The sequence below is a fragment of the Grus americana genome, chromosome 16 (genome assembly GCF_028858705.1).
Source record: "Grus americana isolate bGruAme1 chromosome 16, bGruAme1.mat, whole genome shotgun sequence".
NCBI lineage: Eukaryota > Metazoa > Chordata > Aves > Gruiformes > Gruidae > Grus > Grus americana.
The window spans coordinates 14,818,888-14,837,746 of record NC_072867.1 but is presented as its reverse complement, the minus strand read 5'-3'; the positions used below and the strand labels follow the sequence as shown (position 1 = coordinate 14,837,746).

At 52.9% G+C, this 18,859-nt stretch overlaps 3 protein-coding genes across 4 annotated transcripts in view; 1 reads left to right on the top strand and 2 right to left on the bottom strand.

Annotated features, from left to right (window-relative positions):
- Positions 1-1,653: 1,653 nt before the first annotated feature.
- PSMD9 (proteasome 26S subunit, non-ATPase 9) lies at positions 1,654-5,269 on the bottom strand. Its single transcript, XM_054844799.1, has 6 exons — positions 5,085-5,269; positions 4,858-4,960; positions 4,002-4,195; positions 3,419-3,520; positions 2,830-2,918; positions 1,654-2,474 (listed from the first exon to the last, which is right to left on the bottom strand). Exons 1-6 carry the CDS (start codon positions 5,196-5,198, stop codon positions 2,447-2,449), a joined length of 630 nt encoding a protein of 209 aa, XP_054700774.1. The 5' UTR covers positions 5,199-5,269; the 3' UTR covers positions 1,654-2,446.
- A 1,071-nt stretch (positions 5,270-6,340) lies between these two features.
- Positions 6,341-12,107, top strand: HPD (4-hydroxyphenylpyruvate dioxygenase). Its single transcript, XM_054844364.1, has 14 exons — positions 6,341-6,443; positions 6,671-6,697; positions 7,516-7,578; positions 8,385-8,489; positions 8,654-8,696; positions 8,788-8,870; positions 8,999-9,088; positions 9,216-9,319; positions 9,446-9,523; positions 9,689-9,851; positions 10,197-10,268; positions 10,675-10,797; positions 10,943-11,059; positions 11,211-12,107. The coding sequence occupies exons 1-14, from the start codon at positions 6,441-6,443 to the stop codon at positions 11,319-11,321; spliced, it is 1,182 nt and encodes a 393-aa protein (XP_054700339.1). The 5' UTR covers positions 6,341-6,440; the 3' UTR covers positions 11,322-12,107.
- Positions 12,108-13,354: 1,247 nt separating this feature from the next.
- Positions 13,355-18,859, bottom strand: part of SETD1B (SET domain containing 1B, histone lysine methyltransferase) — a 55,004-nt gene continuing 49,499 nt past the window's right edge. For both annotated transcript variants that reach the window (XM_054844362.1, XM_054844363.1), the window contains one exon: positions 13,355-18,437. In XM_054844362.1, coding sequence (XP_054700337.1) covers positions 18,264-18,437 — 174 coding nt within the window. In that variant the 3' untranslated portion in view covers positions 13,355-18,263. The remainder of the gene's footprint in view (positions 18,438-18,859) is intronic.

Sequence of the window (18,859 nt, the reverse complement as noted above, 5' to 3'; positions counted from 1 at the left end):
TTCCCAGCCGACAACATCCCGTCCCCGCTCCCTGATGATACTGGATAGCAGCAATCATCTCTGCTCTCCAGCACAAAAATCCTGTTTATTCTGACAGAGCAGCTCCTCTTCTATGCTGGTCCCATAGCAGAGGTCTGAGCACGGTCTAAGGAAGAAGCTCAAACCTTACCTACCCACAGCAGGTTTTGCAACATACTCGGTGTTTATTACACTCCTCGGGATAATTCAACCCCTTTTAGTCAGGACACGCAACCGGGGCCGCAGCAGTTGGGGCAAAGTTTGGGGATGCACGTCTACAAAAGCCTCGCAGAGCTAAGAGCCACCTGAAGCGTGCAGACACTGTCTGCGCCAAAAGGGAGATGAGCTCCCCAAGAGCGGGGAGTACCTGGCGGGGGGGGGCTGGACTGACCCCCTAACCTCATTTCAGGAGCAGTGCAGAAAGCTGGCATGTTCTAGATCATTTCATCCCAGGAGGCACAAACGCGAAGGCCTGGAAGGATGCGTCCCGTGAGCTTTTCTTCTCCTGGACTGGTACCTACACCCAGATTCATCTGGAGCTGGGGGAAAAGCCAGCCACAGCTGGATACCAGACATCTCCCACATACACACGGCCTAGGCCAGCTCCTGGACAGCCTGACATTTCAGCTGCCAGCTGACACCCGATCTATCCACGTACTCACACCTACATTCTGGTTGATCGGGACAAAAGAGCAGCAGTTTGTGGACACGGGTACACTCACGCCTTTAGAAACCACAGCGGCACCTACAAATACGACCCCCCCACTTTTGCAAAAAAAAGAAACAAACCAAAAACCAAACCAACCAAGGCTCCCAAACCTGACGCGTGCATTTAAAAATTGTCTTACACAAGTCATTGACGCTGCAGTCCCACGCACAGGCCCAGCCCTCCCTCAGAACACCCCCACAGGGTACTCATGCCTACAGCCAGGGACGGCGCACTGCTTTCCTGTGGGATTTCACAGGGGATTCAGGAGATACCGGGGTCTCGTGGCCACAGCGCCCGGTGAAGGCCAGCAGCACGGGCTTAGCCTCAGAACCACTCTGGTACAGCGAGGCAGGATGCGCGTGCCAGAGGGGCCCAGAACACCTCCCATTCTGTTACTCCTCCCGGAAAGAGACGGAGCAAAACAGTGCCGTGATTCAGCCCTTTTAAAATTACTTGGAAGGCCAGGGCGAGACTGCGTTTGATGGGGATTACGTAGGTACACTCTCATCCAAGGAACGCTGCCATGGGCTGCTGCAGTAACGGCTCCTCCGTAGCGCCGTGGTCTGCAGGAATCCCCGAGCAAGGAGCTCCGTTGGATTGTACGCTGAAACACACACACTTGAACTAGCAAAAGGATAAACCTACTCAATTTAACACAGATGAGTGACTCAAAAGTCTGCATTTAGTCTGCTTTTTCAGTTTATTTCAGGTCTGGTTAATAATAACAACAAAATTGCTCATTGCATGTGATGCGTTACTTACGTCATAACCTGCTTACGAAGCGCTAATGAAAGACTTGTGCCTTACCTGGGCTTCAGCTCTGGAAGGTGAAGGAGTCATGATTTTGTGTCTGTGCAGATCTGCTTTCAACCCACCCAACCTGGCCCACAATTACCGCCCAAAATAGTAACTTCTACAAGAAGGGAGAGAGGCGTTACTCACTTTTATTGTTTTGGGAGAGTACTTTGAAGTTCAACTAGAAACAAGCTTACAACAAACCAGTCGTCCCAGAAATCCCCCTTCAAGAGTTTATACACCCCAAAACCAACTACTGCAAGTAAACAAAACCAAAACAAAATAAAAAAAGTCATCAAGTCAGGAGTACTTTTACCATGACCATATAAAATACTAGAGGTAAAGCAAAGTAGACTTAACACCCCTAATTCCTTATCTCATTAACTTAAAATAATTAAGTGTTACAAAAATTCTTTCATCACGTTGAGTGATTTCAAAAGTTGTGGCAACACAGGGAAGATAAAGTATCAAACTTGCCTATTTCTTGACTGTGATCTACTATTATAGACACCAAAAAGTGCTCCGGGACTTTTTAGCATATATTATAAGATGTTCAGTGAGGAATTGGGGGGGGGTGTGGGGGTGTGTGCTCTGTTATCACCAAATAAGAGCATCTAATGCTCTTTAGTCTGTATGAAGCAAAGTTTGGGTCTCTCTATAGCCTCATACCAAACTTACACAAGGTGTAAGAAAGGAAAAGCCACATCTTGCAACTCCACAAGCTACTCCTGATGAACCAGTGCAACTCTGAATGACAGTCAGACCTTACTCGGTCAGAACCTCTTCAGACTCCCCGAGTCTGGCACGTAGAGATCACAGCCTCTGAAACATCCGTTTCAGTAAAAACACCTAGGGAAGTTTTCAAATCAGATCAGAGTCCAGAAAGCAGGCACAAGCTTCAGTTTATTGTTTTCCAAGCAATGGTCATCTTTGCAAGGGAATGATATTACAGCTGAAAAAGAAGAGGATAGAAGGAAATGTTAAAGTCTCAGTTCTCAAACAAGCATAGAAGATCTGACATGGCATCAATCAGACCCACCGCAACCCTTCTCCATTGGTTTCCTCTACCGGACAAGCTACCCACCAAGATCTTCCTCCCTGTTCTCCTGTTTGATACAACTTTTCCCCCCATATCACTGTGCAGAGCTGTCAGCATCCAGCTCTCAGCTGGTACCCGCCAGTGAAGTCAATCAGAGCTGGCAGCAACACACACAGAGAGCAAAGCACAGAGCTGGCCCGGCTGCGGGAAACAGGCTCTGAGCTGGGTGAAAGCCTCATCCGTTCTGGTACGTGAAACGGCAGCTTACCCCAGGAGGCCCTTCCCAGCCCAGCGCTTCGGAGTCAGCCCCACGTGCACTTTTTTGCTGCTGCGGATCACAGTCACACTCAGGGGTCTCTAAGAGGGAGAAAAAAAATAAAAGGAAAAAAGAGATGGCAACTTTCCATCACCAAGTTGTCTCTCTTCTTCCTTCTTTTGCTGAAGCACCAGAAGGACATTAGGCCCGGGGGAGGCCCACTCCCATCCCTGCGGCTAGATCTGAAAGAGAGCGTTTGGTGGGGAGACATCTCCAGGTGATCTTTCGCTTCCGCTATAAAACACTCGATGGCTGTGGCAGCTTCTTTGGCCAGTCCACGAGGGTGGCACAGCAACGCAGCCTGCTGCTGCGGGGAGTCCCCGGGCAGAACAGACAACGTGACGCAGCGCACACCTCATAACTCTCCTCTATCCAGCAGAAATTAGCTCAATGCTGCGAGAGGACATGGCTACAGCAGCACACACTGAATCTCACACTTTCTGGCATGGAAATGATGATCCCAGAGATGCAAGTTCCATAGAAAAAGCTGCGGCTAACAGAGACAGGCAAGAGAATGCAGTTACAGTAGAAATGAGCTCACCCCTTCGCTGTGCTGCACCACCGTGGCGATATTCTGCAGGTTCTGGAAGTTGTTTACATTGACAGAACCAAACTCCACAATCTCATCATCGACCTGAAGCCCCTGGTCAGAAATAGAAGAGTGATGAGCATCTGCCTTCTCCAGACACGTAATATCACAGCAGCATCACCCTTCAGCCAGCCACATGGGGAGAGGTGTGCTGTGACACTACTCTTCTCACCATTCAGGCAACTGAACTACATAACACCCATGAGTAAGTACTCATTCCTCTCTCCTACTTTATGGGAAGGGAAATACTGAGGCTGGAATGGTCAGTGAGGCCTTGCAGGAGCTGCGTGGTGCAACGATACAGCCGAGAAGAGAGCGTTCATCTCATTCCCATACAGCAACCAGTCTATTCCCAGGACAACCCAGTGTGACACGAAAAAAAAAAAAAGTGGGGGGGGGGGTTTGGGGAGAACCCTAATCAAACCCCCAACTTATTCCTGCTTATTAATGAGAGACAGAGAAAGCCATCCACCATGTTTTCTCCCTGGGTGGAGAGGGATCCTTTCCCACGGGCTGCGAGACCTCACCAACTTACTGAGAGACTTGCAGGAGATCCTGGAGTCACCGCGTTGACTTTGGCAAAAGCCTGCGGCAGGCTCTGGTTCTGGCTCATCGCCTCCGCCAACGCCTCCGCCTCGTCCTTGGCATGCTTCTCCTTCTCCCGGGCGTGCAGCTGGTGAAGAGCTTCCTCCACCTGCTTCATCAGGGCCTTGTGGTCATTCTGCAAACCTGCGGGTGACACCATTAGCACTCGGGTAGCAGGGTGAGTTACCTCGAAGGGTTCTCTCTCAGCACACGCTCCCCTCTGCAACTGCACAGAAAATTAAATTCTGGGTGTCCTGGATTTCAGCTTCTGCCGGTGTATCTGCTGGGGGCCGGTGCAGATGGTTATCGGTAGGAACTAGACACAGAAAAAGCCACCCTAGAAATTTCAGTAAACGCACAAGCGGGGCTCGGAGACCCACAAACACCGAGAAATCGTTGAGCAGCTGAAGGGTTTTTCCCATCAAGTCACATACTGTTACGTACACGGAGCAAAAGCCACCCCCAAAGACAGGGCACGGGTAAGCCTGGGAAGAAACAAATGCCAAGCTATTTTTTACCCAAAGCTTGCTCTGCAAACACCAGCGAGACGTTTTGCTGTATTTCAGAACCCCAAACGGCTCCGCAGCAGAATTTCAACGCCGCTGCAAAAGCGTTTTACCGACTAACCCGACCCGAAACCCGATCTCAGAGCAACCCCGCTTTCCCGTTTGGGAAGAATTGCACCGAACAGGCGGGGTGACGCGGTGCTCCAGACCCTTACGGCAGCGGCCCGGAGGCCTCGCACACCGCCACGGCTGCCGGCCCGTTCCTACCGGGGGGACCCTGCCCTCCCGCCCCTCACTCACAGATGATGTTGTGCCGGGCGGTGCGCACTTGGTAGAGGTCGATGTCGTCACGGGGAAAGCCCTCGGCGTCAACCAGCGGCTCGTTCATCCCCACGCCCTTTTGCTGCGAGGGAAGAGGCGGCCGTGGGGCTGCGAGTCGGCGCTGTGGGCCGGCCCCGCGCCCCGCCGCCGCCGCCACCCCCCGCCCGCCCGTTCCGTCCCGTCCCGTCCCGTCCCGCCGCACTGACGCCCTCCAGCAGCTCGTAGCAGGCCTTGATCTGCGCCTCGATCTCGTCCTTCCTCTGCACCAGCCGCTGCACGTCGCTGACGGTGACAGGGCGACTCCCGCCGGGCTGCGCCATGGCCGCCACGGGCCGCGACGCAACAGCCGCCACGAGCGCCGGGAGCGGACAAAAGGCGTCACCAGCGACGGGGCGGGGCCGGAAGAGGGAGCACCGCCCATTGGGCGGGGCATTGGGCGGGGTCAGTGGGGCGGGGCCAGCAGGGCGGGGGCGGGGCCAGCAGGGCGGGGGCGGGGCCAGCAGGGCGGGGGCGGGGCCAGCAGGGCGGGGGCGGGGCCAGCAGGGCGGGGGCGGGGCCAGCAGGGCGGGGGCGGGGCCAGCGGGACGCCCCCGGGCGGTGCGGGTGCGTGGCGTTACGCAGGTGTGATGGTGCCAGGGGGTGACGTGGGGTGACGCAGCGGTTGTACGGCTGTGACGGTGACATGCGGTGGCACAGCGGCGTCGCTGCCGCCGGGTTATACAGCTGTGAAGGGTGCCGTGAGGTGACCCCGTCCCCGCCGCTGCCCCCTCGCCAGCATTTGCTGGGGCAGCGCGCGGTGGCCGTGCCTCCCGGGGCGTGCGGCAGCGAGGGACGCGGTCCCGCCACCAGACCCCCGCGACGCTGGCACTTGCCCAGGTGCCTCGCGCTCATCTCGCCACCGCTCCCGGCCGTGGGGTGCGCGTGCTGGTGTTCCCCCCGGCAGGGCTGCCGCCCGTCCCCTCCTCCTGCTGCTCCCATGTTTTGCGGACCCCCGCGGCGCTGGGCTCACCGGAGCCCAAGGTGGCACCGCGTGGCCCCAGGCCCGCCCGCCACGCGTGCAGCGGCAGCTTGCACGTGGCTGAATCGTCCCAGCTGGAGGCTGGCTGGGAAGGCCGGTGGGCGCAGGACGGACGCGTCCCTGCAAAGGGGTGAATGTCCCCAGGAGCGGGCGGGCTGGGGGGGGGTGATGCTGCGCTTGCATCACCCCACCGTGGGCACAGCACGCGTGGGGCTGGGGAGGTTTCGCTGTGGGGTTAGCAGGCTCCCACGCTGCGGGGCTTCGCACGCTCGCACGCTTAGCACGCTCACGACCCTCCACGTTTAACCGTGCTGTGCCGCAGCCAGGAACGCAAGTGACCCCGTGGCCCTGGAAAGCCACCCGCGGGCTGCTGCTGGCAGCTCCCAGCCCAAACCAAACACGTCTCTGGGCTGCAAGGGCTTCCATTTGGGGGTGGGAGAAGGTGGAGCCGAGGAGGAGCCTCCCCCCACTGTCCTGCCGCTATATTAAACGCCCTCGCGGAGCCCCGCTCTCTTTGCCGCTGTCACATCGCCAGGTCACAAAAATGGTGAGGGGCAGCGGATGGGAATTAAATTAAATGAAACGGCCGGGGCTCGATGGCACGGGACGTCTCGGGAGCTTTCCCGGGTTTAATCTCTGCTTGAATTCGGACTTCTCGGCGACTGTGCTGGAAGTCGTGTGGAAGAGCTGTTCGACCTTTGGATTCGAGCTCTCTGGGGGCTGAGGTCCCTCCCTGAACTGCTAACATCTCTCTTTTCTGATTCTCTCTTTTAGACGTCTTACACAGACAAGGGAGAAAAGGTAAGAGCCCTTTTGTGTCTGCGGTCCTGCCCCGTTGCCTGGTGTCAAACATCAGCCGTGTTAATGCAGATAATACTCATCCCTTACTCCTTGATTACTTGGTAAAAAATCAGAAGTAAAACTGGTCTCTGGCTGAGCCACACAAGACACAGTTCCTCATTATAAATCAATGTTAATAATGGAATTTTTCTTCATTTCCTTTTCTTTTCTGGTTTGGGACGAGAGCGACAAATGGGAGACGATGGGTGTTTCTCAGCCAGCTCCGATGCCTAAGCAGAATCCTCTTTTCTTGCAACATTTATTTCCAAATGCTGCACCTATATGCCACCTTTTTCCCCTATAACGTGCTTCCCGAACCACTGGTGCACATCGCGGCCGGGTGCCTGACGCTGCGGGTTAGACAGCGGTGGGGAACAGAGCAAAGGGGGATTTGTCCTGTTGTGTAAGAGCGTTTCGGGGGAGAATTAATCTTTAACGCAGCAAGGTTCAGGGGTGGGCAGCCCGCTGCGGGGGCCGCTCACTGGGAGCACTGGGAGCACCAGGACTGACCCAACCCCAGGCGAGCCGGGGCTTTGCACCTTCTACCCTGCAGAGCAGGATCCTGCGGGAACTGGCTGTAAAGCACTTTGGAAAAATCGCTGTTTTGGGGCAGCAGCCGGGGTTTTACCCGGTTAATTTGGATGCATCGGCAGGAGATGCATTGGCAGGAGATGCATCGGCAGGGTTGTGGCCGCTGCTTCTCCCTGCTCCGGAGACGAGCAGCACTGCGGGACAGGCTGCGGCGGTGCTTCTCAGCCCTGGTTTTCCCTTCCCTTTAGCCCCTGCAAGGCCGCTTCATCCATTTCCACTCCATCACCTTCTGGGTCGGCAATGCCAAGCAGGTGAGAGGCTGCGGCCGGCTGGGCACGTGCAATGGTGGGCGCCCGCCGCGCCGGGACAGGGCGGACGCTCTGGTTATTGGCTGTCAGGAGGGGAGCGGTTCATCCCGGCAGCCCACAGGGTTGGGGCCGTGTTGGCGTCCCAAAGCCCATCCCTGGCTCAGCGCCTGTGCCCGACGGCACGGCCTCGGCCGACGACCTTGGGGGTCCTTGCGCAAGGCGAGAGGCGGCTGCCCGGGGGTGTGTGCGGGAGGGGCCCGGAAAATGCAAACGGGCACACGTGGCAGGGCTCGAGCCGTGGTCACCAGCCTGCAGAGCAATAAGGCGTCGTGGCAGCAGCTAGCCATCGCCCGCTGCTAAAAGGCCGCTGGCGAGTTAAAAATCCCTCTGCTTCGAACCTGAGCTGCTTTTTGCGCAGCCCGGCAGGTGAACAGGGGACAGGCAGAAACGTTTCCCCCTCGGTGCCGGCTCCCTGCTGCCATGGCCGTGCACCAGCCCCGCGCCCTGCCTGCCCCCGGGAGCAGCAGGCACAGGAGGGCTCTGGAGCGGCGCTTCCCACTGAATTTGGGGGTTTTGCCCCGATGCGGACCCTTTCTTCCCTCTGCTTGCTCCTCCCGGGCTGCCAGAGGGAAGCAGAAAAGCCCAGCTGCTCCCTGCACACGCACACACGTGCACACGCGTGACGTGCACACGCCGTGGTGACCGTTCCCCATGGGCTGTTGGTGCTGCCCCGGCCGGGGGGAGCCCCATGGGGATCAGGGGCAGCTGACACCGCAGCTTCACCCGGGGCGGCTCTCACGTGCCCACAGGCTGCGTCCTACTACTGCAACAAGATGGGGTTCGAGGAGCTGGCCTACCGGGGGCTGGAGACTGGCAGCAGGGAGGTGGTCTCGCACGCCATCAAGCAGGACAAGGTAAGGGGGCTGAGCCACCTTGCAGGGCTGCCACCACTGGGGCGGAGGTCGGGGGAAGACAAAACCCGTTTGCGGCGTTAAACCCCGTGCCTGCGGTGTATCCGCCCCAGGCTGCGGCTGCAGCCACCTCTCCATCCCTCACCCGTCCTCCTCTTCCTCGCCAGATCGTGTTTGTTCTCTCGTCCGCTCTCAACCCGGGGAACGAGGGTAGGTGCCGCGGGGTGGGATGGAGCGGGAAACGGCCGCGGTGAAGCAAAGCAGCTCTGCTCATGCCCGCGGCTGCTCTCGCTCTGAGCAGAGATGGGGGAGCACCTGGTGAAGCACGGTGATGGGGTGAAGGACATCGCCTTCGAAGTGGAGGACTGTGACTTCATCGTGCAGGTAGGCAGCCCCCCCTGCTCCCTCCCGCCCGGCCCCCTGAAGCACAAGGGGGGGCAGGGAAGGGCTGGGGACGTCTCCCCCCAGCCCGGGGGAGCTGCGGATGAGGGGGTGTCTCTCCTTCTGCCCAGAAAGCCAAGGAGCGCGGAGCCGTGGTGGTGAAGGAGCCCTGGGTGGAGGAGGACAAATTCGGGAAGGTGAAGTTCGCGGTGATCCAGACGGTAAGCGGCAGGGCAGCTGCGGAGGCTGAGCCCCCGCGCCGCAGCGGGGTCTGCGGGAGCAGGCTGGACCCGGGAGGTCCCTGAAAAAATGGGGCCGCCGTGCAAACGCTTTCCCCCCCTCTCGCAGTATGGTGACACCACCCACACCTTGATAGAAAAGCTCAACTACAAGGGCCTCTTCCTGCCCGGGTACCACCCGCCCCTCTTCAAGGACCCCCTGCTGCCAAAGTTGTGAGTACTTTCCAGAGGGTCCCACCGAGGAGCCGGACGGGTCCCCAGTGCCTTTCCCGGAGCCCCCCCGCGCTGTGGGGTGCCCTGGAGCCCAGCTGAGACCCACCTCCGCCTTCCCCCCGGCAGACCGAGCACCAAGCTCAACTTCGTCGACCACGTCGTGGGGAACCAGCCTGACCTCCAGATGGTCCCGGTGGCGGACTGGTAAGAGGGGGGAGGGCTGGCGGGAGGTGGGATGGAGCAGCAGAACCGCTCTGCTCCTCTCACTGCTTCCAGCGGTGGTGGCTGAGGCTAATTAAGCCAGAGGAGATCTTCATTAGTGCGGGGATGGAGCAAGGGACTTGATCGTGCCCTTTGTGGCCTGGGCAGGTACCAGAAGAACCTGCTCTTCCATCGCTTCTGGTCGGTGGACGACAAGCAGCTGCACACCGAGTTCAGCGCCCTGCGCTCCATCGTGGTCACCAACTACGAAGAGACCATTAAGATGCCCATCAACGAGCCGGCGCTTGGCAAGAAGAAATCCCAGATTCAGGTGAGCAGATGGCGGTGGTTGATCTATCAGGCTGCCACCGCCTCAAGTGGGGCTTTGGTGAAGGAGAAGGGACCGAGGGATCAGCGATTCGGAGCCAGTGCAGATGTGCTGTGCTAAGGTGGCTGCTGGAAAGCAGCCCTGGCTCTGCTCGGGTCTGCCAAGGGCTGCCGAACCCTGGGGGAGCCGCCGGGACAGAGCTGGTTTACCCCGATCTCACCAACAGTGTCTTTTCATTTCATGGCGTCCCTGAGCTGGGGGTTTTTTTTCATGTTTTTGAGCCCACGCCCAGCCCTTCGCACGCGCTAGCTGCGCTGTCACAAACACGGTGACATTTTTTCCCTGTAGGAATATATTGACTATTATGGAGGGGCTGGAGTCCAGCACATCGCACTGAACACCTCTGACATCATCTCGGCGGTGAGTGCAGCCCCGGGCAGCTCCCTGCCCCGGCACCACTCCCCCTCTGCCCCGTCCCGTCGGGCACGGTCCTCGTCACAGGGCGGTGGTGGAATATTGCTTGGGTTTGGGCTCTCCTCCAGACCAAAGAGCCTCCCGAGGTATTGGGGGGCCAGGGTGGGATGAAGCGTCCTTGCACAGTGGCCAACTCTCTGCATTGCCTTGGAGAGGACACCATGGGTCCTCCCTTTCCTGGTGCCCAAAGCGAGAGGGCGGGACAGGTCCCCATGCATGAGGTTGGCCAATGTCATGGGGAAGCATCACTCTGCCTCCCGACGCCATCCGTCCTGGGCCATCCTGCTGGCACAAACCGCTCCACAAAGGAGCCCCGAGCGTGACGCACACCGAGGTCTCTCCTGCCTTGCAGATCACCAACCTGAAGCAGCGGGGGATGCAGTTCATGGACGTGCCGTCCAGCTACTACCAGATGCTGCGGGAGAGGCTGAAAACTGCCAAAATCAAAGTGAAGGAGAACATCGACAAGCTGGCGGTGAGTCGGGCAGGCCTGAGAGGGAAAATGTTTGCCTGGGGCTGGACCGGCTCCCCAAAGTGTTTTGCAGGGATGAGGGTGATGCAGAGGGATCCCCTTGCTCCCCTGTGAGACTTCGAGCTTTCGCCCTGTTTCTTTTCTCCAGGAACTGAAAATCCTGGTGGATTTTGATGAGAAAGGCTACTTGCTCCAGATCTTCACCAAACCAGTTCAAGACAGACCCACGGTCTTTCTGGAGGTCATCCAGCGGCATAACCACCAGGTTGGTTTGAGGATTTCATGATGATCTTCGAGACCTCAGGGCTATCAAGTACCATCACCCAGCCGGCTCTCGGTGCTGCTCTTTCCCAGCCGCTTCCGAGCTGACGGACCCGCTGCCGTCCCCGCGGTCTGTCACGTTGTCATCTCCGCAGGGCTTCGGCGCTGGGAACTTCAAGTCTCTGTTTGAAGCAATAGAAATGGATCAAGACGCGAGAGGAAACCTGACCATCCTGGAGCCCAACGGGGAGACCAAGTGCATCTAGAGGATGGCAGAAAACACCACCCTCACCCCTAACGAGCTGATTCACAAACGAACCGGGAAACAGCCAATGTTTTGGTAAATAGCCCAGATCTAAATGTCATAAATCCAGGGAAGCTGCTGCCAAGTTGGAGATGTACAAGGACTCAACACCTATCCCGACCCAGCCCCGGCGCTGCCCTCTGGTGACTTCTTGGGAGAGGGAGCGTGGGAAATAGCAAACACGCTCTTAAAAAGCAGTTTAATCTGATCCGAACCATCGAATTCTTAATAAAGGGCAGATTTAAGGCATGTGCCAAAGACACCCAGCTACAGAGAAAGACAGAAGAAACAACTGGGAGTGCTTAAATTTAGTCTATCCAAAGTTTTCTGTTAATTTTAGCTGTACGGGAAGCTGGGAGAGGAAAGCATGGAGGCGTTTGCCTCACTGTGCATCTCATTTTGTAAGATTTTAATTGCTTTTAGATTCAATCTTGAATTTGAATTTGCTGAGATTAAACACAGGGTTTTAGGGTAGCTACAACATTCTGGAATGAGACTTAATCGAATTTACAGATTTCAGCCTTCCCAAGGCAACGCTGTCTTTCTCGAATACCTGTAAATTCCTGAATCAATGAAGGGTTGGGCTTTCTCCTGTGTTTTAAGAAGTAATTGCTGGCATCGACAGCGATTCCTTGGCTCAGATCCTGGCTGCGCGTGCAAAGTCCCCTCTGGGAATTGCTCTGGTGTTGTCACTGTCCTTTGCAAGGGGACTTTCCCCACTGACATAATAAAACCCTTTTCTGTCACAGCTTGAGTGCCTGGTGAGTTAACGTGTCAGGGCTGGAGCCCCTCTGCCCCACATTCGCTGTGGCTGCAGATCAAACGCTTCCCGAGGAGCCTGCAGACCGCTGAGGAACATCTCAGGGTCTCTGGTGCCCGCAGGTCTCCCCGCTGTTGCACATCTGCCCTCCAACGCCCCAGTGCACCCACCGCTGCTCCCCAAGTTTCCCAGCAGCGAAGCCGCTCCAACCCCGAGCAGGCAAAGCCCAAGCCCTCAGCTCAGGACGGGCTCCTCGGACACGAGTCCTTCCACCAGCCCAAACCCCTGCCCCGTCTGGCCACCCCGCTGCTTTCTGCCCCGCGCCAGCCCTGCGAGGTTTGCTGTCCTGCATCCCCATCCCTTCAGCCGCCGTGGCCGGCTACAGAAGCTGAGAACTGAGCTGGGAGGTCACCTACAGCCCAGGCTCCCTCCTGTCTCTTCCATTTCCTCCTCCATCAGCCACGCTCTTCGTCTCTGCTCCGGGTACCTCTTTTTCTAAAGCTCAGAGAAGCCCCTTTGACCACCACCACGTTCACAGCAGCCGCAGCCCCCAGCGAGGGAGGGTGGGGGGCATGTGGCCGGCTCCAGGCTGCGCTTTCATCCGCATCAAACCTCAGCAGCTCACCCGGCTCCCCCCTCCTGTAAACCACAGGTAACAGAATTCATTTCAGATTTGAATAAATTGATTTAAAGAAACCAAAAAGCCTCCAGGCCCAACAGCCTTATAGCATCCCCCAAAACAGCAACACCAACACCTCGCTTTGTGGGTTACGGGCTTTTGCCTCCATAAAGTTAAAAAAAAAAACAAACCCAAAACCCAAAGAAAAAGATGTAAACTCAGAAAAACCCAGAGCAGAGGCTGCGGGAGCAGGGACCCCTCGCCTGCCCAGGCAGCACCCCTGAGGCTGGACGGCTTAGGGACAGCCGGCACCGTGGCAGGGCGGCCGGCACCTGCCTGTGCTTCAGCGCTTAGGGGCTGGACGGATTTTTAATACTAATTTTCTTTAAGTTTGTAAACTTAAAATCGCTCATGTATTTCTTTAATGTAATATAACGTCGCTGAAAGTAATTTCCTGCTCACCAGAATTTCAGTAAACTTTGCTGAAAATCAGTTCTCTGAACTGCTTTTTTTTTTCTGGGTCTGGTTCCTTGAGCTCTCATGGTTCCCAGCACAGGCCTGAGAGCAAAAAGCTCCCCTGGCTATACATTAAGCACAACATAATTTTTCTGTAAGAAAAGTCAGTATATTTACGGTTTGCTTTATAAAAGTTACTATAATACAATGGTACATAGTATTCAATTCACAAAAATATGAACAAATATATACAGCATGACACATCCACAACAAAAACACTTTCTTCAAAACAAGATACATACTGGTGACAGATTCTATATGCACAAAACATCCCTAAATTTATAAATTTGCTTAACGAAAGAAAAAGCAGAAATCCTAAATCTTCAAAGCAGAGTTGTTTTTTTTAAGGAACTTAAAAAAAAATTATTTTTTTTTTCATTTATTGCAAACCATTTTACCTACCTCCTTTTAAAGGAGGCCCTTTATTTTCACACTGTGAATTAAAACAATCTGTTTATCGAACCAGAAAACTGCAAGGATTGGGAGCTGGGTGTTCTTCCATTTCGCTTTTAAAACTGCCCATTTGTTTTAGAGTGTCCGTTACGATGTGTTTCTTTTCACTTGGACGAATACTACAGTGGCAATTAAGGAGGAAACTCATAAAAACAAAACAAATATTAAATTGAAAAAATCCAGTTGCAAACTCGCTTAAATACATTTTAGGTTGTCTATTAGACTGTACACATTTCCTCGCTTGAAATAAATAGATTTTGCACATTAGGTTTCAGACTGAGGGCGGGGGGGAAAAAAGAAGCCTTGACTTGGCAATTTTTTTGTCTTCAGTTTCTTAATGCTTCTAATTCCATCTATTTATTTGACAAAAAACATATTTATACAGAATTTACATTATACAAAGCTTGACACAAGCTGTAAATGCCACCAGCTCCTTTGCTATACTTAGTCCTTCTTCCTCCCCATCTCTGTGACATGATTTAGAGCTGGAATCTGTTTAAAAAGAACTCCAAATTACAATAGTCACTTTTAATAAATTATTTACATGCTCTTGAAGTACAAAGAAATCAGCAAAAAAATTTCAACATGTTTCTACAAGAAACAGTGTTTGAAGAGAAGATTCTTGAGTTTGCCTATGTACAGAAGATGCATTTTTTTTTTATACTTCAAAATCCTTTTTTCCTTAAATTTTTATTTTATACAGAAATGCACTGAAATGATCCCTGAAAAAGGTCACAAAAACCAGAACTGAAACTACTGTATACTTTGTTGGAGTTTAAAAATGTTTGCTTTTTTTTTTTTTTCTTGTAGAAATAAGCTGCTCTATACAATATAAATATCTGCAAGATGAGCCCCCTCCCCTCCCAGACCCCCGATAGTCACAGACCACTTATCGGGACCGACCTGGAATTGCAAACGGGTGTGAACCGAACGGATAAATGAAGGTGTTGGGCAGCGGCAGGTGGGATTTGCAAGCACAGAGCGCGCTTCCTAGAAACGCCAACTGCGGAGGCATCTGCACCCTAAACTCAAGCCAGCTCCACGTTGGGAAACTAAAGATTTAAGTTATATTTCCAAAACATTTGCACTATTCTCTCGGGTCGTTTCACCTACTGAGATACAATTTTGCAGGGAGCACAGTCGATGTCTCTCTCTTTTTTGTCTTAGGTTTCAATCTAAGTGAAAATAAATTTGGGACAGGCTTTGCAGCAAACTAAACTCCAGTAAATCTCTCTCTAAAGCTGGTGAGGTTTCTTTTTAGTTCTTGCCACTATTTCCATGGGGTGCCGGGGTACCTGTGCTGACCGTGGGAGGCGAATGCTGGGTCCGATCCAGGCTGGGGTGTGAATTCCACACCTTCGGCCTTCCTCCTCTCATCTCCCCCTTCCTACGTACGAGCCAAAATACCTGGGAGGGATTAGAAAGGCATCTCCACGGGGCTGCCCTCCAAAACCACGTCCGTGGCTGTAGGGCTCCCCTGCCCCGATGAGACCCCGCCGGCTTGCCCGGACAGGGCAGCCACAGGCAACTGCGGCAGCTCATGGAAATCACTAAGCCAGACTTAAAATCCTCACCGCAAAATGATCTGGTTTGGGAATGGAGCAGCTTCGCAGCCTGAGACAAAAGCTACACAGGAAGGACTCTGCAAGCCAGAAGAAGCAGCCATTTCTTCTTATGGGGAAGAAAAGAGAAGCCTCAGGTTTGGCTTTGAGACCAGACTAACGTGATTTAGTTAGACCCACGGAAGCACTGTGGGTCCAACAGCCCCAGTTCCTCCTGGTGGGCTACTGGGAGCTCAGCTCTTCCAAAAACTCACGTTATTTGTCTGGGATCCTAAAGAGGGATGGGTTACGGGCAGTTTCAGAAGTACCAAAGTGATTTAGGTGCTTGTGGTCTTTGGCACCCAAACCACTTTGGTGCTCCTAAAAACGCCGTGAAGGACCCCAACCTGTAGGTCTCGTTTCAGAAGACAGCGACCTGCCTCCCCACCTCTCCTCAACAAAGATTAAGGCAAACCGCAGGGACTAGTCCCCTCCAGAGCACACAGATATGCTGGGAAATACAAAACTGTCAGCAGGTACTTCGGGGCTGGGCTATTTGGGGTGTCTTCGCCCCCACAAAACCACCGTTAATGCACCGGTTTGATGGACCAGAGAGGAAGAAGGCCAAGGACATCGGCGGAACTGCCGCATGCAGGGGCTTCAGTTCTGAGACACAGGAAACTTCTGTGCATTTCCAAAGCTTTGAAAGTAAAAGGCCAAGCTGTAGAGATGCCAATTGGAGCATCAACACAAGAAGATGAACCTTATTTAAACAAAAAAAAAAATCAAAACCAAAATAAACTGAGCAGCTGGTTTAAGTCCCAAGCGCTCCTGCCATCGCTGCAGTTACAACCAACGTTCAATGACAGAAAGTAGTTGTGCTTCTCATAATTTTAGGTTCTGGGTCACCATTACCCAATTGCTGGAGAGATTTATAAAGAGGAGGGGAAACAACAAAACCAAAACAAAAACAGAGATGAGACTATGGACTGTCCTATCTCAGCGACAATTTCCTCGCCTTCAGGAATACAGGCGGTATTAAGGCAGCTTGTAGCAGTCTGCGTGCTCCTGTTTTTTCAGGCCTTTTGTCTGAGGAAGAAATTCAGATGCATAGGTCTAACCTACATTACAAGCTCCACTCTGCAGCGCGGGCCTGGCAATTCCACGTACCAGCTGAAAAAACTTGCAGGAAACTCTTTTGCAAGGTTGTAACCTCTGACTGTGGAGCTGCGGTCATACAGCAATTATTGCTGATTTTTAAAGGCTACAAGAATACAGCTGTGCAATTTGTTCTGTGGGGAGATGATGTTTAGTTATGCAGATAATCTTCCCATTTCATAATGACATTGCAACTTCCCCTTATAAGCCAATTAAAAAGGTTTTAGTACAACTAATCTCTACTTTTAAAGCAGGAGAAATTCAATGCAAGTTGATAAACTGATCCTGTCTATACCTGAACGGTCACGTAATATTTCCAGATCACATCCAAAGAAGTATTTTCTTTGGTGTTTTGCCCCATTTTTAAATGGGGCCTCTCAAAGAACTGCAACCTTCAACTCAGCACATCTAAAAGGACAAAATATATCAAAAAACAATTTCAAAATATGCCTTCCAAATTTAAAGGAACATTTGTTTTTATGCTGTAGCTCCCGCAGCCGGATCTCGGGGACACTTTAACCACATTCGCTTTTGCTGGTGGGATGGGACCACCCCAGGGCAAGTTACTGAGTAACGGAGGGAGGAGAGCGGCACGGCACAGCTTGCTCCTATCACAGGAGGCATCTCCCACATTCAAGGACAGAGCAAATACTCCACGTAAAACCCTGGAAGGGCAGGGAAATGCAGACAAAAGTGAGAAAAATTAATACGAGACACACATCAACCTGTTTCCCATCTACAAGCAAAACATCCTGTTATAAACGTGGGCCGTAGTGTATGCTTACAAGGAGGGTAAGATTTCTACAGCGTAAACACGGGCTGAATTGTCTACTTAATTTCAGCCTCAGCCTTTTTTGCATGCAAGGCAAACTGACCTTCAAGAAACGGGCATCCCCAAAGGCCACACGCCGTGCCACAACGCTACAGCTAGGCAGCTGACTCAACTTCTTACTAGCGATTGCGGTATCCAAATATTTTTCAGGTACGGGTGCGGAGGTTTTGATCCCTCAATATACCAGCATGGCATATGAGAATTAGAGACGAGCCCAAGGCGCTAAGTTGAGGTCTGCAGCTGACCTGACTGTTCCCTGGGGTGTCTGGCTTTAGGGAATTTGTTCAGGCTCATCCCTAACGAAAAGGCAGGACAGTTCACCTATAGTCTCATTGCAGACACATCTCCATACATACACACACCCAAGCACACGCGCACACCCATTCACACACCCTCAAGCCTCTGGCTTGCTCTGTAACATCAACCTTACATTTATTTACAGCTTACTCTGAGAAATCTGTGCAATTTCAGCCAATCAAGCTCCCAACAAACCCTATATGGCATTTTCAGTCTCTGCTTCACATTTAAACGTTGAATGTCTTTTTCAACCAACAAAACTGATGAGAAAAAGGTAGCAGCATTTATGAAAAGATGAAGGTTTATAACAATTTTTAAAAAAGGTACCATTATCCCATTATGGAGCATTAATGTAGGGACTGAACAGAGAAGCTAGTGTTTGGATAGATCATGCCACAAAATGGTAGTCACCTTTTTGTGTGCGTGTTGGATCTGAAAAGGAAAGAGCACCTGAAACATGAACAGTCCTCGTAAGCATGTGCGCTTTTTGCTTTCATTCGTGATCCTGGCAGAAGTGCGAAACTTGCTTGGTTTTTTTCTTCTCTTTTTTCCTCTCTTTTTTTTTTAAATATTTTTTCTTTTTAATTTTTTTCTTCTTTTTTCTTTTTTTTTTTTAATTTTCCTTTTTTTTTTTTTTTTTTTTTTTTTTGCAAAGTGCAACCACACCTGGTTACCACAGTTTTGACATGGCCGAAGGTGCAAGTGTGACGAGAAACCTCGAGATCAGTTCAGTTCAGGGTTCCCCTGCAGTTCTCAGAGCCACATAGACATGGGATTTTTACGTCCTCTATTGGAAACTTGTAGTCATAGGTAATTTCCTCATTCACATTGATGTGCTGTTTGGAGTAGATGACGATCTTCTTCTGAGACTCCACTGTGATCACTTTAGCATAACAATTTGGCTGCAAGGGTGACAGAACAGGTAATGATTTAGGCTCCTGCTGGTCGTGGCTTCCCAGCCTCCACACAATTATTCCAAGCCAAAATAGAGTAGGGCAGTCCCTTCCCTAGACAGCCTCAGCCACGCTTCCAGAGCCTGGACCCAGGGAATTCAGTGGGCAGCTGAGAGAAGGAGGCATGAAGCCAGAAAACAGAGCAGCACTCTGTGCTCCTTCAAAATACCCACATCCTGTGGTGCAGAAGAGCCTGGATGATGCTGCGCCAAGTTTGTCACGGGATAAGAGCAGCCTAATGCTCAATAATTTGGTTGGGCAGCCAAGTCTTTGAGTGTAGACTGCAGCATAGAGCAGGGGGAAAGCAGTTTCTCTACCTGCTGGGGCAGAGAATACTTTTCCCATGTGGACTCTGATCTTTGAGGCCCATT